Source organism: Etheostoma cragini, chromosome 6 (genome assembly GCF_013103735.1).
Source record: "Etheostoma cragini isolate CJK2018 chromosome 6, CSU_Ecrag_1.0, whole genome shotgun sequence".
Classification (NCBI taxonomy): Eukaryota; Metazoa; Chordata; class Actinopteri; order Perciformes; family Percidae; genus Etheostoma; species Etheostoma cragini.
In genome coordinates, this window is record NC_048412.1 from 20165725 (window position 1) to 20189597 (window position 23873).

The window sequence follows — 23873 nt, forward strand, 5'->3', positions numbered from 1 at the left end:
AACAGTGCTTGAACTCACACACTCACTTGTCATTGGTCTCATTCTTAAGATTTATTGTGACAAGTAGGGCTTCAAGACAGCACTGCTGGAGCTACTACTTTTTCATACTGAATCACTGGTTGGTGAGGCAACTTAAAACATACACACACTGTGCTGTTTCTGGCATTGTGAATGGAGAGCTGTCACTTTCAATGCCAGCCCTGTCATAGCTTGTCAAAAAGGTGTTTGGAGAAGATAAAGACAGAGGAGGAAAGGACAAATGCGAGGTGGAAAGAATATTTTGTTATGACAAGTTTTGATGCCTTTCACGCATTTTAAGGTCACTGCATTACAGCTGTGAAGTAAAGCACTTGCCTTAGGTTGGCATAAAAATAGTAAACACTTTACTTGACTGTAGTAACAAGAAAAAGAAGTATTCTGAAAGTGAGTTTGCTTTGCTAGACAATCCCTGTAAATCCACACCATCCCCTTGCCTTTGTCTTTTTCCTTCATACACCGCAAACTAGGACATGTGGGCACCTTTGTTATTACCATATATGAAGAAAGGAAATGAAGGTTACTGTAAGGGCAGTTCCTTCTCCCTTTGTCTAGACAGTAAGCCAGAAAGTAGACTGATGACATCAGAGGAACACATCATTTTCATAACTTGTCATCCTTGCAGCTTAATGTCCACCCCCACGCGTCTCTCTCCCATTACATTTCTTTCTCTCCCAACCGCTTTTGTCTCATTGTGGTTGCCGCCGTTGTTTCTCATAAATTTAACAACATGTAATATATTCACTGTGACAGTACCGGTAAGTGTTTTTATATTCATAAATTCCCCCCTCCATTCCCATGTCTTCTGTCTCGCACAGCCCTATCTGAAAAGCTGGTCCCAGGACCTTGGTGTCCCCATCCTGTCAGTGGACTATTCTCTGGCCCCTGAGGCCCCGTTCCCAAGGGCCCTGGAGGAGTGTTTCTATGCCTACTGCTGGGCTCTGAGAAACCACCACCTACTAGGTACACATAAAACACACAGCATTGTTTTTTTGGAGGGCTGGTGTTTTTAGCTCCCCTATACTTTTTCTTTTTTAATTATTAAAGTAGTTGGAAAATATATATGGAGTTGAAATGCTAAATACATTAGGCAGGTAAAAGATAGTTGGTTTATTAGACTTAATGAGCAGGCGTAACAAAGGGGTCAAACTCACTCATTTCAAGGTGAAGGTGTCCTCTGGACTTCTGTAAATCCTTGCATACGTTTACCAGTTCCCTGTACACCTCGTGAGATTTATTCATCACTTTGAAAATAATCTTGCTGCAGCACAATGTCTTGCACTGTGTTCTGCAATATCACACAAATTGTGATGCTCGATATTCAGACAGACATCTGGTCGATTGGGGTACATCCGCCTGCTGAAGCACGCTGTGTCAAATTAACCGTGATTGCAGTGCAATATGTTTGTGCTATATTGTACAATAAGACAACACCCCCTAAAGCAGCCATATATTCAGCAGTGTTTATCGTGGAGAAGAGCGATTCGGTTACTTGATTTGTGTCACACTGCTATTTCTTGCATCACAGTGCATTTCTCTTAGATGTCTCATTTCATTTTGTGTTCTACCTTTCTATGTTTCCCCATTGTTTTTTTCCCCTCTTTTTCTTAACCACTATCATCACTGTCCTATTTTTATCTCTCCAGGCTGGACTGGAGAGAAAGTGTGTCTGGCTGGTGACAGTGCGGGAGGCAACTTGTCTGTGACGACATCAATGCGCGCTGCTGCCTTTGGTGTGCGAATGCCAGATGGCATCGTGGCAGTCTACCCGGCTACCCTGCTGACCGCCTACGCGTCTCCATCCCGTCTGCTAACACTTATGGATCCCCTGCTGCCGCTCAGTGTGCTCACCAGGTGTCTCGCTGCCTACGCTGGTGTGTGTGTGCGCTTTTGTGTGTGTGTGTGTGTGTGTGTGTGTGTGTGTGTTTAAAAAAAAAAAAACTGGTCTGGATTTTTAAATTTTCCGGTGGAGTTGAAGTTAACTCCAGAATTTTCCTCCATTTCATTGCATGTCTCTGCTGCTCCACATTATACATACATATATTATTTATTTTTTTTAAAGATTTTTTTGGGAGGCTTTTTCTTTTTATCATAGTGGATAGACATGAAAGGGGGAAAGAGATGGGGGATGACACGCAGCTGCCCCCATTATACATATAATCTTAACATAATGGTATCCACTGTTGTTGTAGGTTTGTTAACAATTATGATGCCAGACTTTTTTGACAAAAACAATACTTGACCCTCGCACCACACTGGAGTTTCTGGTGCATCATGAATGATTTATTAATCATGAAAGTATTTTGCTCATGTTTGATTTGACTGTAGTACACAACGTGTCTAAAGAAATTGTGAACATAAATCTTGCTGGATTATATTCTAGCCGTATTGTATTGTGTCTTAAATAACTCAACTTATTATGATATAGATTGTTTGTCATGTGTTGTCAATAATACATGTAAAAAGCAGGATAACTCTTACAAGTCTTTTGATAAATTGTTATCTAACAAGAAAAGGAGGACTGTAATTGGCAATATGCCAAATTTCGGACGCAGAGATATTGTTTATCCTGTGCCGCCTTTTAATTAACTGAACAAAAACACTAATCATTTTCTACGTACGCCTACACTCATCATGTGTATTGCTTTCTGTAATACAAATTGCTATGTTGAAGTATTGAACCAACAACTGTCATTTTTTCCTACTTAACTGTACAATTATGTCTTTCCTCATATTTCTTTCCCATTCTCATCCTTTCTGTTGTTACTCATGTATGCTTATTCAAGAATAACAAAACCACTTTTTATCTCTCTTGTGCATCTAACTTTCCCTACTAAGCCTTCCTCTATGTCTCCTTCTCCAGGTGCTGACCCGCAAACAGAGACACAGATAGAGAAGGCAAGCACGATGAGCCTGGTGAGGAGAGACACGGCTCTGCTGCTCAGAGATTTCCGACAGGGAGCCTCCAACTGGATCCACGCTCTGCTGGATTCCAACAGAGCCTCAGCCTCCCCCAGTACAGCTGCAGAGGTGCCACCAGGAGCCACTGGTATACCACTGACTGTGACTGTGTGTATGGGGGTGTTTGTGCATGCATGTGCATTCAGGTGTGAACATTTGATGAGATGTGGGTGGCTTACATGTGTTTTTAGCATGGCAGCTTCTGCATTTTAAAGTTTTCTTGTGTCTTTGATATCTACTGAAAGTAAGGATCATGTGTGTGTGTGTCTGTGTGTCTGTCTGTGTGTGTGTGTGTGTGTTTGTGTGTGTGTGTGTGTGTGTGTCACACATTTTCAGCATCTTCACATTTTCAGCATCTTCATTAGGCCAATTTTGAGTGTTAAAACATCAACTGCCCCAAAGTTCATTTACACCCCATATGGAGGAGGTTATTGGCAAGATAGACCTTGTTTATTTAGCATGCAGCTAACCAATTATTGCTTTATCCCACCTTGTTGGGTAACACTCCTATAGCCCATTCATATCAATTCACCTCTTTGGAGCAGCAGGGCTTTTACAGTAATTGTTAATTGTAGCCACTGTAAATCTGGTGGAGAATCGTAATTTCCCCGGTGTCCCCTTAGTTAGGTGACACCCCCACAGCTGCAAACCCAAACTAATGAGAAAGTCATTGGTGGGTGTACATTATTAAAAGGACATCATGGTGCTAAGATGGTTCATTATTAAAGAGATGGGAGTCGGTGACGCTTTGTGACGAGACCAGCCATGACGATTCTTACAGCCGCGTTTTGACGGCTCTTGGCAGGTGGATGATATCCCAGTGACAGCACTATTTTAATTTCCTCCACCCACTTCTCCTCTATTTTTCCTGATACATCCCGATTAGCATTTTATGCTTTTAGCTGTTGGCTGTCAACCAGAGGACATATGAAAAGTGGAAACGGTAGAATAAATAAAAGTGATGTAGTGGTGACCTCCGGCTGCCATTGACCCCAAGTCTGTACACTTTACATATCATGTAATTAAGCTTAGCGTTAGTTAAAGCAGGACATGGAAGTCATGCGGCCCCTGATTGAATTGTCATTCCTATCAGAACCACACCATTCACAGCCATTCTCACATAAAGACGGCCCTTTTAAATGTGACTTCCTTCTCATCGGTCCCTGCTACACTGACGCTTCTTCATTCACTGCTGCTAGCAACGTTTTGCCTCCACCTTCTTAGTTCAGAGTCCTAATATGACTCAAAGTTTAAAAATGGTCTCAATGTCTTTTCTTTGGCTCACATAACTGTATTTCCATTTGTTACAATAAATGATGAAATCTATGATGATGAGAGTGTTCCTGACGGAACTGCACTTTGTGTGGTTAATCTTTTTTTCTTTTTTTTGACTTCTTTTTGTATGATTTGTTTTTCTTTTGTTGTTTGTCTCAAACATTTAGTTTTGTTTTGCCAAATGTCTCAATTATCACTCTGTTTCCCCTTACCTCCATCTTGTTTCTCAGACACAGTGAGGGCGAGTATTTCAGAGGCGTCCATTTCTTCTCGTCACGCAGATCCCCCGGTCGCCTCCGGGACGTCAGAGTTCCCCTCCAGGAAACTATCTGTTAAGAGCCAGACTTGCCAGGACTTGGGGTCCCACAACAATTCCACTTCTCACAGTGCACCATTGCTCAGTGAACACAATGTACGTGCTTAACGTGTTCAAGTATTGTACTTGAACATGTTTACATTGAGATTGACATGCTAAGTTAACAGCATTATATTGCTTACCTAAAAGAACACTCGGCTGTTAGTAAGGATTTTTGTAGGAATTTAACCTGTGATAATGGGAAGGTCTGTATTTTGATAAGTATTGCACCATTGCAGTGAAGAGAAATCACACCAGCCTCCAATCTATGATCAGGTTATCTTTGCTTTCAAACATCTTGCAATAAAACGATTTAGCCTACGGCCATAGCCTTTTTAAGAGGTTCAACAGTTTATCAACGATATTTTGGCCCTCTATTGTACAATGTTTTATACCCTGCAGTGATGTGCATGTTTCATCTCAATGAACTTGCTGAGATATGTCAACCAAGCCTAATCAACAGATTTGGCTTTAAAATGCTGACTGAATATCAAAACCTTTTGGTTGTGCGGGTACCAGTTAGGTATAGCAGATTATCCTCACGTGTATTTCCGCACACGCAGAATGGATTAGTGGCTGGCTTGGGAAAAATAGCGAGCAGTGTTGACACAAGATTTTAAATATGCTTTTCCTCCTTGATATGGGGATTGTTCAGCCAAGAGTCTCAGGCATCGAGCCAAGGTTTAGAAGATCTTCACAAGGACAAAGTGCTGTCTGTCTGTGTATGTGTGTATGCATATTTGTAATCAAGTTTGCCTTTCTAATATTGTATGCCTTCTAATTTCCTCGACATTACCTTCTCCGTCAACTCAGTGCTGTCTAACCTCCCCTGAATTATTTCTTATCTCTTTTTTTATATAGCCAGAAGATGTGAATTTCTTCCTCTCCAAGGATGCAGATTCCGCTGTGTCCAGTGACCTCTTTTCAGTGGCCTTACCACCCCCTGTTGTAGAGGAGGGATTAGAGCTGGAGCACCCTGTGGAGTTCCCCATAGGATTTGAGCCACTGCGCTCAGAGAAGCCATCAAAGATGAGCTTGCACAGCTCTCCAGTGTTCAAGGATCCGTACTGCTCCCCTCTGCTGGCTCCTGATAGCATGCTGAAAGGGCTGCCACCTATACACATAGTGGTAAGAAGAAGAAAGGGTGTGAATGATTGACATGATAATGGTAGGTAAATGGGAAAGGAGGGCAATTATACAGTTAAGTAGACATAGGCCAAAGGTTGCTCACTTATTAAATCAAGTGTCAAGTTATCAATTAGTACATGAAAGGGCTTTTGAGTCCCTTGCAACTGTCTACATCTGTTTTGCATTCATGATCCTCTATGAGAAAGCTGATCACTCATACTGTATGTTTTTTTAAGTTGTCATCTTAGCAGATATGATGTTAAAGCCTGCAGGAGAAGACCAGGATAATGGTTGTTTTTAATGATGGTGAAGAAGAGAAAGGAGGAGCAGAGAGAAGGTTGAGGAGGTTAAACCATGCAAAAATGTTAAGAGCTAAATTGCCAAGGACTGTACAATGCAAAGTGAGACTGCGTGTGATGGGAGAGATGGGGAGGATGGAGCCAGTACTCTCATGTGAGAAGGGTGTTAAAATGAAGAAATTGCTGCTGACTTTTAAATGGCTAGAGTGAGTCAGCGAGAATGTAAAGAAAGCGTGGACAAAAGAGACTGGGATGCTTGGCTTCCTTTTCTTCATCCCTTAATTAAGATTCTTGACATGTCTGAAGGGAATACTAATTTGCTTTTCAACACCCCTTTCCCTCCCTCTCACTTCTTCTCTCTCCCCTCCCAGGCTTGTGCATTAGACCCCATGCTGGATGACTCTGTGATGTTTGCCAAGCGTTTGAGAAACATAAACCAGCCTGTCACTCTATGCGTGGTGGACGACCTCCCCCATGGCTTTCTCAGCCTATCGCAGCTCTGCAGTGACACGAAAGAGGCAGCCAACGTCTGCGTGGAGAGAATTCGCGCCGTCTTCAACCAGAAGGACACACCACCAGAGCCACGCAAGCACCGCAAGCTGGAAAGGACCGATAGGGGTGTATCGGCCTCTCCTGGGGAAGATGGTTCTCTCTTCGTAGGCCCCATAGAGAGAGGGGAGCTAGCTGTCAAAAGAGGGACTAAAATTGCTGATGGGGAGGGCTTAGTTGCTGTGGCAGCCCAGAACAACACTGACACTGTTGGTATTGGGCCTTAAATAAGGTTAGATAAAAAAACAGTTTACCCAAGGAGTGAAAGGACAAAGAGTAAATGAAAGTCAGGCAAATGTAGGCAGTGCAATGCCTAAAAGGGAGAGAGAAAGCATCCTAAAAAAACTAAAAGTGGCAATAGAGGTGTGTGTGTGTGTGTGGGGGGGGGGGCAGTCTAGGTGATTTCCCAGATTTTGAGAGACAAAAATTTAAGAGGAGCACTGAAATATAACTTCCTCTGCTTTACAGTCACTTGTATAACTTGCCAGTGCACCATCATGCACAGAGGCAAAGCTGGAATTAAGACACCCTCAAAAGACAGTCATGTTTTAGAATAAAATGGTAATTTACCAGCTACTTACATCAAAGACTAGCACTCACCCACACATGCAGCACCCATACTTTGCCGTTCGGCAGCGGAGGCTCGGAAATAAAGCAACGCAGAAGATACTTAAGACAAGGCCTGAATGGGTGATTCATTTTCAGTCATTTTAGGCACTAATCAGATAGTGGTAGGCACACTATATGCTCAGTATAGAGTCATCCCCATCACAATGTCCACTTGTACTTAAGGAAGCCACTATAAATCAAACTTAATAACTCCACATTGTGTTATCTGTTATGCCAGTTTGGCAGTCAATACAGCTCACTTTGTAAATAGTAACTCTGTTGACTCTCTGTCAAATAGAATTACAGCACTTAAAGAAAGGCTCTAAACTGGATGAACTGATGTACTTGAGCTAATGTAGTTTAATCATATCATTAACCCTATGCAGTACTTTTGTTATTTATATCCTTTTTTTATTTCTGGATTTTAATCCTTGAATCATTTCAGATTTGTTGTTGATACACCATATTATTTGTTTAATGTAATCATATGCTGTTAATTCAAAATTTTTGAATGTGCTCAATATTTACCTCTGCTTCTGCACAGCTGCTCCGACATCCTTGGCCTTTCCAATTAGACTCCTCTGTAATGCATACTGATAGGATAGAATACATGTACAACATTACACAGGGACACAAGGCCCTATCTAGATGCTGCCCGGGGCTTTTTGTAGTGTCATATTATTAATGCAAAGATTGCATTTTATTAATTGCAACATTAAAATGTGTGGATGATGCACTGAGATGCATTATTTTCTGAAGACCAAGTACTTGCTTAAAGATGTGGGTACCAGCTTTATTAGTCTTTTAAGAAGAGTCCTAGCATTTAGATGGCTGAAATGGGCTAAATGTTCTAATTGTAATTATTTCAATACTTCCATTGGTCAACGTTCTCCTTCTGCAGAACAAGAGTAAGAGAGAAAGGGGTAGCAAAAAGCCCTTAGCTAAACGCCACAGCACTGATTCCGTCTCAGGTTGTCCCTGTTCCTTGCCAGGTGTTATTGATACTTTTCTGCAGAGATAATGCAGTGTGTCAAAGTACCACTTCTCAGGCACAGGACTTCCGGACAAACAGATCAGAGGTTTTTAGGCAAAACAAGAGGACCTTGACCAAGAAAAGAGATTGTAAGAGTGATGTGTAAAAGCCACCAACCTTGTATTATGTCAACCAAAAGTGGCTGGTGGACCAGATCTTTTTTGCTTTCCACCATCACATTCATGGTGGACTTTGTTTTGGATAACCTGACGGCACTCCTGAGCGTGTTGCCACCGAAGCACTTTAAAGTACACAAAAATGTCCTTTTGAGGGTCAGTCCCTCTATCAGGTCCAACTACATATAGATGCCAACAATGCTGGCACTATCCTGCCCTTGCCTGGTAAAAGGACTAGGGTTGCCAGGTCTGTAGAGAGGGATGCTGTGTGATGAATAGGATTTAACTGAAGCTCAGATTGCAAAATCCTCCACCCGTAGAAGTGCAGGATTTTCAGCAGCAAAGTCATGCTACAGGATTAGTCCATGCTCAGTTCTGTCAGCTCGGAGTACTTACTGCAATATTTTTAGTCAGATTGATGGAAAGAACCAGGACCGTGAAGAGAAAGCCACTCATACACTCATCCTCTCCAAGATACTGGGCTTAAGTTTGTACTTGCTTTACTAGCCGCTGTTTATGCTTGCACTGCACTTTTGCCAGTAGTTTGGCGATCCATGCAAGTGTATTTTAAGCTTGTATACATGGCTGTTTTTTGTTTGTTTGGAATGTGGAAATTCAAGTGATCACACTAGTCTCTGGTGTGTGAGGAGCAAATGCTCACACATGGGCGCGTCCTTTTTGTTTATCATGTGTTCATGTGTCACATAAAGACATGTTTGGCACTTTACAGTCAGGAGACTATCATTTGTAGCTGAGCGCAATCTCAAACCCCTATGGGACCTCTTTGTACTGTGATATCGACTTAACTCCATTAATCTTGTAAAACTACCCCCAACAGGGTTGATTGACCATTCATATTAAGTGAGCTACTACTAAACTTTTTTTTTATTGTGTCAAATTCACCTACTTGCTGTTTATTGCCCTCCGTATGCCTGTTACCCTTGACAACCACTCATGCATCAGGTTAACCTGACTGCAGGTGAGTCCATCTGGTGTTTTGGACAAATAGGTTTGCAGTGTTACCTTTTTTAGTTTTCCCAATTCCTTGCATTTGTGTGGCTCTTACATTAGTGTTGCTGCTTCTTAGTGTCTTAATTGTTGTTCTGTCACTGACCAACTCATTATTATTTTTTTGCCGCAGGGTTATTTCATTAGAAGTGCAATGCAAAGTGCAATACTTTTACAAATGTGAGCTAGCTGCTTTAACATTTACAGTAAAGCTATGCAGTTACACCAGCATCACATCGTCTTTTCACAGTCTCTGTTTCCTTTGTCAGAAATGATGTGATGCTGTTTATTGTGTAATGCGTTTGACTCTCCTCAAGGTTGTCAGCAAACCAACCTACATACCACAACATTGTTTTTTTTTTAACTTCCTGGAAACCTCAAAAGCGTCAATGCGTTGATGCGACTGACCTCAACCACTTCTCAGAAATGTTTCAAATGACAAATACTAAATTGATTAATCAGTTAGATCTTCTAAATGTATTGTTAAAGTTTCAAAACTGAACCAAGTACTTCTGACAGTCTTGTAACAGACGTGGTATTCTTGCTGTTAAGTGTTTGATGGTATCAAGGCAGGTGCTAGTCGGTGCCATAGCCTGTCTGCAAAGGGCTCTGCACTGTAAAATGTAATTTCTGATGTAGAATACGATTAGCCTTTAAATAAAAAAGCCAAGTTAACTTCTTTTACTTACATTTTAAATTACATTTTATTTTATTCAAAACACCACAAGTGCAAACTTGTGAATAAAAAAGAATGTATATTAAATATGTTTCATGTAGAGATTTTTACTTTCAGATTTTTTTGATTTTTTTGCAAGTTTCATACTACAGAACTGTGTCTGATACGCCACAAATAGGCTGGTTTCTTCCATTGTTGATTTGTATCTAAATAAATATATTCTCCCATGAATCACTGCTGTGCTCAAGAATCATCCATTTCTTTGCATTGATCAAAAGTCACTGAGAATAAGGAAATATAGATTATAATTCAATCTAGCTGGTGAGATACTGGCCTTTGATTCTGTTTTGTGAATATTAAAACCTCAATTGAATTTTACCCACATCTTGATTAAGTCAGGACTTGGGGAAAGGTCAAATACAAGGTTGACATTTTGTTAAATGTATAAAGTGTCAGATCAAATCTTTAAAATACACTGCAGAGCTCTCTGTGCTATTATTCCTTTATCATTTCTCTATGCGTAGATGGAAAGTAACCAAGTGCTGTAAGTATAGTTTTGACCACTACCAGTACTTTTATTTCCATTTGCTAATTTATACTTTTACTTCACAGTATTTGAAGAAAATATAGTACTCTTCACTCAACTCCATTTATGCATGGCTATAGTTACTTTCACACAAAGATTTAACACATGAAACCTACAGTATGGGCTAATAAAATATGACAATCTTGTATAGATTAAACTACCCAACAGTATATAAATTGGTTACATAAGAATGATTATATGTAATTACTGTATGCTAAAGTGGACATTCTGCATAACTTTTGGTTTGATGTACATATTTCTATACTTTTTACTTAGAAAACATTTTAAAATGCAGGGATTATACTTGTAACAATATTTTACATTGTGCTAATAGACTACTACTTTTACTTAATGACATGATCTCATACTTATTTCACTGCTGTTTGCATGGACACATTATTACAGGCACCTTTCAAATGTAACATTTCAGCAGTTATACAGCGATCCTGTTGATATATATCTTGCTGATTACTGATAACATAATGTGAGCCAGGAGGCCAGGCATCATATGTCTCTGTGGTACTTCATTAGAGGTGTGTGGCCTGTAATGAAAACATGATCGCAAACAGAAAACAGTTTTAATGTGTTCCCGTGTCGCATTCTCAAAGCACGAGCAGAACCGGGAGCGCGCACTCCGTTCCCCCTCCTCCTCCCACACAGCCGCACATCCAGCATCCAGCATCCAGCTTGAATTGCTGTAGGGGGGCACCACTGTGCTCGAGCCGTTTCTCCGTGCGCGCTCCCGCTCAGAGACAGGCTTCGGGGAGACCGGAGAGCAGACCAGCGGCAGCGGGGAGAGAGAAAGATGGAGGTGAGGGTCGGGGAGAGACTCTTGTGCCTGGCTGTGCTGTCCGGCGTCTTCTTCGTGGATTCGGTCCTCGGGAAATACGTCAGAGGCATCGTCAACACCAAAGAGGTAAACGCTGTTTTTTTTCTTTATCAATTTAATTAGTTGCCACTTGCGTCAATGACACCGACACAGTGGGAGTGGGGAAGGGACTCGACTGCGTATCCGCACGCAGGTGAAGCTGTGGTGTTTCTGTGGTGCTCAGCGGATAGACGAGGGGGCTACCACCCATTCACTTCGAAGTTGCCTCGGATATACATGCCTGTTTATTGACGCTATACGAAACACACTCACCTCTATTTTGCCTTGCAATTCCGCGCCATTTGTGTGCGAGTCATCTGTGGCGTATATTTCACCCTCATTGTTATAGTGTTTGGCATCACTGTAGCCCCAGTAAGCGGCATATCGCACCAGTCCACTGCTGCCCAGCCTTCAGTTCAGTGATAACTCATCTTCAAACCAAAGCCAGCTTAATGTGCATGGTTTGTTTTCGTTGTTAAATATAAATTAGCGGTGGTATTTCTGTTTATGATTAGAGGAGCCGTTACAGGTGTGCGTCACACAGCTGCTGGCGCGCAACGCTGGATTTGTGGTGATCCTTGAGAAACTGGGCTCAGTCCAGCCTAGTTAGGTTTTTTTTTAAGTCTGTTTTCAGACAAATCAGCATCGACATCATCACAGCCCTGACAAGATCTGCGAGTTAAAATGTTAACTGTGCAGCTGAGCAGATTCTGGAGCTCTGGGCTGTTTGTGATTCAGAGGCTACCATCTGCTGCTCCAAAGCTCTGGTTTGTATTCTCAAGAGTTTGTGGATCAAGTTTGACATCATAGTACAGAACAGCAGTCTACCATTTTAATGTAAGTTTAACAATACAGGCCACAGTGCAGACAGAGTAGCATCTAACAGGACTGACTAAAAACAATAAACTAAAATAATTAATTGTTTAGAACCTTATGGTAATTATGTTAGAATTTATTCTAAAGCTGTGCTGCGAAGTTCAAAGTATATTTCTCTCTAAAACAACACATTTGACCTTCCAATCTGTAAAGTCAGCTGTGCATGGAAGTTCTGAATATGGGTAAAGTGAATTAATGTTTAATAAATAGGCCATATAGGATACATACAAAACAATTTTAGAAGGCTAAGTTGCGTGTACCAATTTCTTCTTTTAATCATTCTTATTTATCAATTACTGTAGTCAACAAATTGATCACCTCTAACTTAAGCACCCTCAGTAATTGATAACTTAAGTCTCCTCGTTGCAGCAACAGCAGGGGGAGGGGCTACTGTGCTGTTGCACTTTACAACTTGGGTCCCAATGGAATCCAAGGTGCATCCATGCTCAGAAATATTAAAATACTAAAACACAGTGTAAACATTGTGCACCAACCACTGAGGTGTTTCATGTACCAAAGATTTTCATGTCTTGCCAAAATGTGTCTTGGCAGCAACAAAAGCTCTGAAATACTTTGCTACCGAGCACCAGTATATCACCTTACTTGGATGTCACCTTAGTTGGCTCCTTCCAAAACTAAAGAACAGAATCTATCCGACACCAGGCAGCTTGGGCCAACAAGCTTTAATTCTCATTCTAGCGTTCTGACTTGTCCTCACATTAACTGAACACTGACTACAGTAAATTAAAAAAAGTGCTTGAACTCAGTCATGAAATGAGAGGTTGAAGTCACCAGTTTGAATCTCCAGGATGATGATGGGAATCTGAATGGATAAATTAAACAAAAGGCACTCATCCATCCATCTGCAGTTGAGATGCCCTTGAACACAGCGCTGAATCTGCACCTGCTCCAGTGAAGCTGCTCAGTGGCCAGCAATAGGTTGCACTGGGCATTTTATGTGTTTGTGTGTGTGCGTGCGTGCGTGCGTTTGTGTGTGTGACACCAGCTCTTGACAAGGAGGGCTCCTACTTTTCTAGTCCTCTGCAGTAAATGAGAATATAGTTTTAGTTAGCCTGTCTTGTTATGTAAGGCCACAAATAAAAGAGGTTTTACATAAATAAGTAAATTCTGACTTGAATTTGGAACTGCGTAATTTCTGTATCCATTTCTTCATCTATTAATCAGATTATTTTCTCTATCAATCATTCAGTCTATAAAATGTCAGAAAGCAGAGAAAAGTCCAATCAACAGACAGAAATCCAAACAGATTTAGTTTACTATCATAAAAGGCTAAGAAAATCCACAACTATTTACATCTGAGAGGCTGCCAGTGGATTTTTGGCATATTTGAGCGATTACCAAGATAGTTGCAGATGGATTTTCTGTTGATGGATTAATCAATTAAACAATTCATTGTTTTAGCTTTACTTTTATTATAGGATAAATCAAGAGTTGACTTAAAAATAAACAAATGTGCAAAAAAAAGCACTATATTTCTTGCTTTTCAAAATCTTATTTGAACCTTGTTATCGGTTTTCTTGTCTTACTCTTGTGCTTCTGAACCTGTCATGAATCATTTGACAACCTAAGCAAAACAACAGAGCTCTGAATGACATCAGGCAACACCTACCGTGTGTGTGTGTGTGTGTGTGTGTGTGTGTGTGTGTGTGTGTGTGTGTGTGTGTGTGTGTGTGTGTGTGTGTGTGTGTGTGTGTGTGTGTGTGTGTGTCTACAGTTTAAAACATCATCAGTCTTGGTCGTGCATTTCTCCGCCAAGGTCACCCCCTAACTCTCCTCCACATCCCCTCTCTCTCAGATTTACACACATGCACGCACACAGAATAAACCCCAGCATGGCTTCAATCCCATAGCGCTGTAGTTTTGTCAATGTCTGCAGAGCTGATGGCAGACTTTGTGCAGAGCTGCAAATTGACAAATGTAATTTACCACACTGGGAGGGCTAAACTGTTGGAAACTGTTGAGCGGCTGGAGAAAAAAAGTTATCCAAAGGCATCACTGCAGCTGACTGGTCAACTGCTTTATTTGAGCTGGTCGATGTGTACAATTAGTTTTGGTGGCTCATGGTATGTGGAGGCACAGATTAAATGTCCCTTTTGAGAGGCCGTAGTAGCTTTAAGGTCAGAGGAAGGTTAGCATTGAATCCAGCTGGGACAAATGTGGAAAAGGAATAAAAACCTTGCACTCTTCATCAGCAGCCTGTTTCCCCTGTTTCCATAGGGAAAAGTTGAACTTCTACAAAAAGTCTTTGTCCGGCTATGGTTGGGCTGAGATGTTACTCAGTTACATTTTTACAGGACACACTTGCTCTTACAGGTGTCAAACCTCAGTTTCCAATAAGGCAGAACCATTTTGGGAAAATATGTAAATTTATGCAATTTTTCTGACTAATAATTTAAATTGTGATTATTTTCAAAAATTTAAACTACATGCCTGTTCTTATGGTCTTCATAGTATTCATTAAGTCAAAGGCAAGCATAATCAAAATTGTTTGTAGTTCCTACATAAATATAACCATCTAAAAATGTTGATTAATGCTCTTGAGGTTGTCAAGATTTCTTCTTTTTAAACCAGTTAATCAGGGAAAAAGGAACTTCCAACTAAACTTGGCTAGTGAGCTTTAGAAATGCTAAGCCCACACATAGTCCAAGTATGAAAGACACCAGCATGTAATGAGTTTATTAACCAGGTAGACCATGGCCAGGACCTTCCACTTTGGGACTGCCCTATTCCTGTTGGAAATTTCGACGTATGTCCTTTTTTTTGACCGGATTACCTAACACCTGATTTCCACCGGCTGCGTATCGGCTCCGCTGCGTGTCGGCTCTGTGCTTCGTCGTCCGTCAATAACCATCACTTCCAGATTTGCCGCGGAACGGCTGGAGCCATGACTGAGCTGAAGTTACGAGGACCCACGAGATCTCATGTAGAATAAAACCAACAACAGTTTGTTTCCATCCAGAGGAGTAGAGAGAAAACAACTCTGTGCTGTGTTTTCAAGGTGTAGTGCAGGGAAATATGACCCTCCGTGAGCACGGCCTATTTTATTTTCAAAATTAACCGGATGTTTTATTTTGTTCTGTGCTTGACTTCCTGTCCTGCACTATCTACTGTATGCTGAATTGCTGTGGTGCTCTCTGGTGTCCCGCAAAAATAGAAGCTCTGTAGATCGCTGGAGCTGGGACGGAGTCGGAACAAAGCTGCTCCGTAGTCAGTGAAAATTCACACATAGAGTTTAAAGGAAACCTAATGACTCCACCGCCGTTCCGGAGCAGATCCGCAGCCGTTCCGCACCCGGTTAAAATTGGGAGTAACACTTCCTCTGTGTTGGAATTCTAAACTCAGGTGGATTTATGAGGACTATGGTTAACTGCTTCTCAGATCTCTGCAGGGTAAATCCAGACAGCTAGCTAGACTATCTGTCCAATCAGAGTTTTCTGTTGCACGACTAAATCAACTTTTGAATGTACATGTTCCACCAAAACAAGTTCCTTCCCGAGGCGTTTTTGCAGCATAGGATGACGATTTTGATTGGTTTAAAGTGCCCGTATTATGAAAAAATCACTGTTTTCTGGGATTGGGGTGTTAGTTTGTGTCTCTGGTGCTTCCACACACATACAAACTTGGAAAAACAAACATCCATACTGTTTTGAGTAAGATACAGGTTTCTGAATGTCCTCTGCCTTCAGTTTCCGGGTGAGCTGTTCAAAATAACCAAGGCTTTGTACGTAACTAGCCGAGACGAGGTGGCTAACAGTAGCATACTAGCGCTAGCATGCTAGCTTGTTCTCAATGGCAAAACACTGCTTCAACACACACTAGTTCACCATAATCTACAAAGAACTACTAACATGTTCCTGTTCTGCAGGTATTCCACAAGTGCACCCTTGTTTAGAAGAAGTTTTCCTACCAATCCTGCCTTGTACTGACCAAAGTTGGAGAAAGAGTTATCTAGCTGATGTGATCTTACCTAGCTACTGCACATGTGCAACTCCCAACAAAGATCCTATAGAAATGAGATGTCTCACTCTGTAGCTGAAACAGAGATCTAAACACACAGGGTGAAAACAGGATCTACAGCAATGTGCAGTACAAAAAAAATATGCTGTTTTTGGAAAATTAAACCATGTAAACCTATTATGGTACAACATCAAAATACAGTTACAAACCTGAAAATGAGCATAATATGGGCACTTTAAAGAAAGAAATGTCACTAAACCACAGCACATTTTTATCCCATCCCGGAATGCTGTGTGGACTTGGCTAGACCCTCCTTAGCAGCTAGAGGTAGATCTAGCAAAGTGAGACTATTAACCAGGCAACAGACACGGGTTTCCTTTTTGTTATTTGGCTTGATTAACTACAGCTAAGTAGAATACTCTACTAAATATACGTAGTAACCCTTAAACTCAATGTTAATGTTGTGGGGATTTTTATTTTTTTATTTAAGATTATTTTTGGGGCTTTTTTGCCTTAACAGGTTAGGACAGCAAATACAGGAAAGTGGGAGAGATAGGGATGACAGCAGCAGAAGGCCATTGGTCGAAATCAAACTCAGGTTGCTGCGGCAAGGACTAAGCCATAGGACAAAGGGCACACGCTCAACCAGGTGTGCTACCAGGGCACACAGAGATGCTTTTAAGTATAAAACTAACATTTAAAATTCTACAAAATACTATTTTTTTTATGTGCAACTCATTAAAAATAATCAATTATTCATCTGCAGTTTTCTACATTCTTTTGAGAATTGATGTTGGGGATATAGAGGATCACATTGAATTCTTACTCTGTAAAAAGCGTGGCTGTAGAGAAGTTAAATGTCTTTTGTTTCCACAGTTGACCAGAAAGGTCTTTAAACTTGTCTTTTTAAAATTAACGAAAGTGAAAAGATGCCCTTCAAAGTTCTTTTTCAAATTAAAAATTGTAGCGGCCATATATTCATCAGCGTGTCTTAGTACGCTGGGCCTTGCTCCATCCTAAAATCAACAACTCATAGCCTGAGGAAAAACCACTGATGGATGTTGGGGTTGATAAAGCAGCATTTTTGAAATTTCACCAGGATTTCTGGACTTAATGAGATTGAATGATTAAGTAGAGAGGCCTAGGATGCAATTTCTCATTTAAAATAATGCCATGTCTTGTCTATAAATATGCCCGTTATAAGTTCTTGATTTTCTGCAAACAACTTTGCATGTCCAGAAAAAAATCCTTCTAGCTGAAATTTCAGTATGTTTTGGGAGCCCTATATGTGTAGAATTTCCAACTCAATCAGTTCTTCTGCATCTCTTTTTGATGAGGACATTGTGATTAGATACAGGCACTGTGCAGGTGCGTGCATGAGATGGAGTTAATAATAGGTCCATATGCTTGCTTTAATGTGTATTTGTTTGTATTTCTACAGAGTTTGCATCCAAAGAGGAACAGAGTATGGGTGTGTTTGTGTGTGTGTTGGTGCGTGAGTGTTTATGTGATGCAGTGTTGTGTAACCCTGACTAATGAATCATTGAGAAGCCCAGCGGTCCAGGGGTGACTTGACTAGCTGATTGGTAATTAATTGTTAATGAGGCTTAGCGAGCAAACAGGGATCTGGAGAGAAAGAGAAAAATACAGAAAGCTACTGAGATGAAAGGACAAAAAACTGTGAGGGAAGAAAGAGAGACTGAGAGAATATGACGGAGACATTGACCGGATACTGCATCAAGGCAAAGCAGTTGAATAATGGGGTGTATGTGTGTCTACACAAACACATGCGCAAGCACGCACACAACTTGGGGAGGTGGCTGAGTGATTCTGCATCACAATGCAGTGGCCATGGGGAAATAAGAAGACTAAAAGGGGATTAAGGTAGACATCTCATCCACTGTTCTTCAGGGCTTAGTTTCTTAACTGCTCTCCACTGACTCTCTGTCTCTCTCTCACACACACACACACACACTCACATTCACACTAACATTGGGCTAACTCTCCTCTAATTTAGTTGGAATAGTGGTGGAATAGTTAGATCCTGGTGGTGAATTGTGCTAACAGCTATCTGAGTGTCATGCTTGTTGATGCCTTGTTAGACTCAGTGCTCTGCCAAGTCCATTGATTTTCAAAACAAAGTCTGTTTACAGGTCTACTGCAAATGTGGAAAAAAAGTTGTACAAAGCCTTTTGTGGCTTCACAGGGAGCTATGAGAAATCTGAAAAATTGGCTCAATTGAAAATGAAAAAAAGAAACCTTACCAGTAAGCAGACCTTTGTAGTCCACTCCTTATCTCTGCTTGAGGCTGGCATATGACACCCAAACCTCTAACGAAATTGTCAGCGGTTGAGTTGAATTGTGGCTAAAATAGGTGCCAGGTTTTGACAAGGAGAATAAAGGGTGGAATAACAAAGATGATATATCTGGTTTTGCTGCATAAATTTTGATCTGTCTTTTTTAACCTGCTTAAATACTAAATTGGCAGAGTTCTCTTTAAGATAAACATGCCACTGACTTGAACATAATCATTATTTTCACCATTGATTAATTTGTTGATAATTTTCTCCATTGATAGCATGACCTATAATATCAGACAATAAGGTAAAATGCTGATCACAATGTTTAATCCTTGAGAAGCTGGAACCAATAGATGTGTGCTTGAAAATGAGCAAAAAGGCTAATAATGCGTACACTAATATTTTAGACGTTATTGTGCTTCAAAGTTTGTGGCAACAGTTTGTGGAAGACTCCTGTTTCAACATGACAATGCCTCCATTTACAAAGCCAGGTCCATAAAGAAATTGTTTCTTTGACTTCTATTTCTTGAGTGGCCTGCACAGAGCCCTGAGCTCAACCCCATCAAACACGTCTGGGATGAACGGGAACCCCGACTGCGAGCCAGGATTTATCATCGCACATCTGGGCCTGACCTCACTGATGCCTTTGTCGCTCCAGATGAGTAAATCCCTGCCGCCAGGCTAGGGTCCAAAATCTTTTCGAAAGCCTTCCTTGAAGTGTGGAGGCTGTTATAGCAGCATATTGATGTAAAAAACACAGTTACTACAATCACATATGGGTCTAGTTTTTGGGTGTCCACATACTTTTAGTCATAATGCCATATGGGATTGGCCAAATGTTTGGCATGAAACAGACATAAAATTAAACTAACTAACTAACTAACAAACTAACTATCATACATTGGGTCCTTCCTTTCTCATGAAAGCTCACTTTTCTCATCACAGTACTGTATGACCAGTTAAAGATTCTTTGCTTTTTGCTGATTGGTTGGTTGAATTCCTGGTTAATTAGTTAGACTTCTGGTATTTTATTTAAAATTGTGACGAGAATAAACTTGGGATTTATATTTTTTATTTTAATTTGGTTCTATGTCTAGTCCCTACTAAATAACTTCCTGTTGTTTCTTTAACCAGCTGTTAACTCTACAGAAAGTTGGTTCAGAAAATACTGGATGGAAAATGGAGAGTTGGACTTCAGTGACAGGAGCATTGGGTCAATTATACTGAGATCACAGGAATGGATGTGTTGGCATCTGTGCATTTAGCAACTTGGGCAGGGAACACACACACACACACACACACACACACACACACACAAGCAAGCTTATACCTCCACTGGGATTGTGTATGTGTGGCTCAAGGAACAGGCTCATATTGTACTGTATAGCAAGAGGGAAGTGTAACTAATTATATGCTTTGAAGACCATTGTTCAGTCGAAGCTGTGTTATACTACTGCTGTGTTTTTGAGTAGGAAATTTGAAGGCCAAGTGTACAGGAGGTGACGAAATAAAAGTGGTTGGCCTTTTGATGTTTGTATAGCAGCTGCAAACTAAGGCATGCTGTTGTTGCTATGACGATAATGACGGGCAGGGGGGAGGGGGGGGGGGGGGGGGGGGGGGGGGGGGGGGGGGGGGGGGGTTGGTATGCATGTTGGTTTCAAAACGGCAATAAGATGCTGTAGAAAGTGTGTGTCCAACAAGGAGGTCTTTCAGTTTAAGGCTGTAGGGAGTTAAATGATACCACCCACTATCCCAACCAGACCACCCCTCTTTCGTCTCCTGGGATTCATCTTTGGGTCAGTGCTCCCCTCTGCTGCCCCGGTTGTCATAGTCACAGCCTTAAGCGTAACCCGGGACAACGCCGAGGTGGGAGTGAGTCTCAGGCTTCAGTGACTTTTGGAGTTTGCCATGAATTATAACCCAGAAGCTCGGGGGGGATGAAGCTGCCTGGCAGCGGCTGAAATATGGCTGCGGATTTGTTTGCTGTGATATATGAAGGCAGCAGGGCTAGCCACGCTGCACTGCTCTGGTTGCACTTTTTTTCTCTTCATAGAAATTACTGTGCTTGTTTATGTAGGTAGAACACAGGACAGAGGTAATTACAGTATAATGGGGCATGGTGAGTTCTGCTGGTTGGGTAGAGATCAAAAGTTAATTCCTGATCTAAATAATCTAATGATTATTTGGAGTACCGGTTCAAGTTTAAGTGCGTAACTTTTTTATATTGAATGTCCGTTACATTCAAACCATTGCCAAATTATTTGACACAAACCTACATAAGACTGATAACGCCACAAAACTTACTTTGTATTACTCTGTATGGCTACATTTAGAAACTGGTGTCATGCAGCGACTTTCGGAGTGCAGAAAATCCAACCCAGATAATGGCCTCTTCTCTTCTGAGTCCATGTTTTTATGTTTTTATTCATTTCACAGAAATAAACATATGGGTTTCACCCCTACCCCAAGTCCCACATTAGATGAATATGTAGGCCACATGTACACACACATACAGTATGTATATATTTATGCATGAACATACAGATGAAATGTAAATAAATAGAATAAAAAAGGGAAATCCCTCTCTTATCGTTAAAGCTCTGCAACAAGCAATGCAAATCGGTGGCACTATATGTCAATCGATATTATTTAACACATACTTATGAGGAATCAATGCTGCACATGTCATTCTCCCTGTAGTGACCTTAACTTAGAAATGTACTTAACCATGGGCCCCCAAACAGACTTGAAACTTCTCCACAGGTAGGAACATCATGAGGTCTTTAAGCCATCAAGAAGCTTTAGGGGCAAATGGTGACTTCCACTTAAACAATATCTTTCTCCGTGCTAATAAGGATGCAAAAGCAATAGCATCAATCAAGTTTTTTTAATCCTCCTGTTGTTAGGAAAAAAACTAATGGGGAAAGGAACTATCACACGCGGGACACACTGACAACAATGTGACGGTTGTGGTTAGGAAGAGAATAACACGGAAAGGAACTGCACCAAGCGGGACACGATCCCTCTGTGTCCACCAGCCCGACCAGCCTCCCTTGTACGGATTTGGGGCTTTTCAAAACTACTTGCTACCTTAATCGGGCTGTTACCACGAAATAGGCTTTCCATTGGAAAAACATTACATTAAAATTGGTAATCAACACATGAAAATAACGACATTAACGTCATCTGTATACAAATTAATCAATAGATTAAATAACGTGACAATTTCCCAAACTGGCGTGAGACTATCATGCGGAAGCCCCAACAGTTTGTTGCCATTACTTACATTTCCTCATGGGGTAGACAGACACTACATCCTATAGCTTAAATCTGCTATCTATTCCTTGATTAATTGTTAAGTGTTTGGTCTATAAAGTGTCAAAACAAAATTAAAATCCCATCACCATTTCCAAAAGCCCAATGTGACATCTTTTTGTCCAAGCAGCAGTCTCAAACCCAAAGATATTTAGTGAAGGACAAGAAAAAGCAGCAAATTATTACATTCTGGAAGCTGGAACCAGAGAATACTTGAAAATGACTGAATCAATTATCACAACAGTTGCATTTTCATCCAGTTTTCGCAAATTTCCTTTTTGGGCATTTTAGGCCTTTTTGTTTGGCTGAGGACATTGAAAGGGAAAGGGCCACAGGTTGGAGTCAAACCGGCGCACGCTCTGTCAGGTGTGTTATCCAGGCACCCAGGTGCATGTTTGTCAAAGGCGGCTTCAACTCTAGTGTCAGGTTAGCCCATTATGCTACTTTTTTTTTCTCAGTCCTGCTTACTTTAATTGCATTTTCTCTTCTACAGCAGAAAGAAAGAGAGAATGTACTGCCTTTTGCAGTAACTTGTGTGCTGGCACATTTAGATGTTGGCACTTGAGTAAAAATATTTTTTCATTCATTCTAAATCCGGAAATTAAAACTAATTTTGAACCTACTGAGACAAGCTTTTGAATGTTTGTACAAAATTAAATGCTTATGCACTTTTGCTAAAGTATTTTGTGCATACTTGTATTCTTCAAATGGTATTTATATGTTATTTAAGCAATGTTCTTGTATGGCTGTTGATGTTGATACAAAAATGCATTTGCTGTATAAGTTTGGGATGTCTTATTTCAATGGGGCTGCAACTCATTATATTTTCATTATAGATTATTCTGCTGGATTTTCCTACTGAATCAACTGACTCATTGTCATTGTCCATCGTATTTTCCAAGAGCCCAAGTTGATATTTTATTTTGTCATACCAACGGTCCAAAATATGTTCAGTCTACAAACGACACTAAGAAAAGCAGCAAACACCGTAAACACCTTTGAGAAACTGGAAAATGTTGGCATTTGTTTGTTAAAAACAATTAATAGCTTAGTATAATAATTGATTTAAAATGAGTTTTATAGAAAAACATATAGAGTTCTCTAACATTTCATTTAACATATTATAAACGTATTGTTAAACAATACTGGTATTGATACCAAAACTAATGCATTAGCATCAATATAGAAAACCAAAGAAAAAGATACTCATTCCTGGTAGTGCCAACAATACTGTGTAGTGATACTTTGTCAAGCCCAGTTGAAGCCATAATTTAATCATTAACTTTTTGTAAAATGTACAGGCTTTAGGCAAAAAATCATTTTGTTAACAAAATGGGGCAACCTATTAATTAAAAGGTATTTACCACAAATCTGTAGTGTTTTAGATTTGGATCCAGCCTCGGTCTCTCTCTCCATTGCCATTTGTCTAAATAAAATTCTAGATTTGTTGTACTAATTTGCCATCACAAGACCATCTATAACTTTTTCTTGTCACTCTCGTTCAAAAGTCTTCATTTATTCTGGCTACCTCAGTAGGACATACTCTTACCGGGCAGTCCTCCAGATAAAGAAAAGTGTGTGTAAACATCTTATAAGTGATATGGATGATAGTGCTGTGCGATGTTCAGCACTATTATCCATATCCACATATCTACAGTGTGTGTGTGTGTGTGTGTGTGTGTGTGTGTGTGTGTGTGTGTGTGTCCTCGCGTGCATGCATATATACCACCACTGACTGATCCGCCATGCCGATGCTGCTGCAGTGCCTTATGTAAGCACTGTGAAATACACCATCAGCACTATTATCTGGTCTCATGCTGCCAAGCTTATGGCTGAATAATATAAAGACTGAATAGTTTTTTTCTTCTTCTGCAACTCTCTCCCTTGTTAATGTGCTCAGCAGTC

The 23873-nt window shown here is 40.6% G+C and overlaps 2 protein-coding genes across 7 annotated transcripts in view; both read left to right on the forward strand.

Annotated features, from left to right (window-relative positions):
* The window catches only part of lipeb (lipase, hormone-sensitive b), a 30760-nt gene extending 22266 nt beyond the window's left edge, over positions 1–8494 (forward strand). For all 6 annotated transcript variants that reach the window (XM_034873217.1, XM_034873218.1, XM_034873219.1 and 3 more), the window contains 6 exons: positions 855–999; positions 1683–1910; positions 2900–3085; positions 4503–4684; positions 5489–5755; positions 6426–8494. In XM_034873217.1, coding sequence (XP_034729108.1) covers positions 855–999; positions 1683–1910; positions 2900–3085; positions 4503–4684; positions 5489–5755; positions 6426–6830 — 1413 coding nt within the window. In that variant the 3' untranslated portion in view covers positions 6831–8494. The remainder of the gene's footprint in view (positions 1–854; positions 1000–1682; positions 1911–2899; positions 3086–4502; positions 4685–5488; positions 5756–6425) is intronic.
* Positions 8495–11285: 2791 nt separating this feature from the next.
* The window catches only part of tmem145 (transmembrane protein 145), a 39207-nt gene continuing 26619 nt past the window's right edge, over positions 11286–23873 (forward strand). The window contains exon 1 of the mRNA XM_034873602.1: positions 11286–11547. Within this exon, the coding sequence (XP_034729493.1) occupies positions 11437–11547 (111 nt within the window). The 5' untranslated portion in view covers positions 11286–11436. The remainder of the gene's footprint in view (positions 11548–23873) is intronic.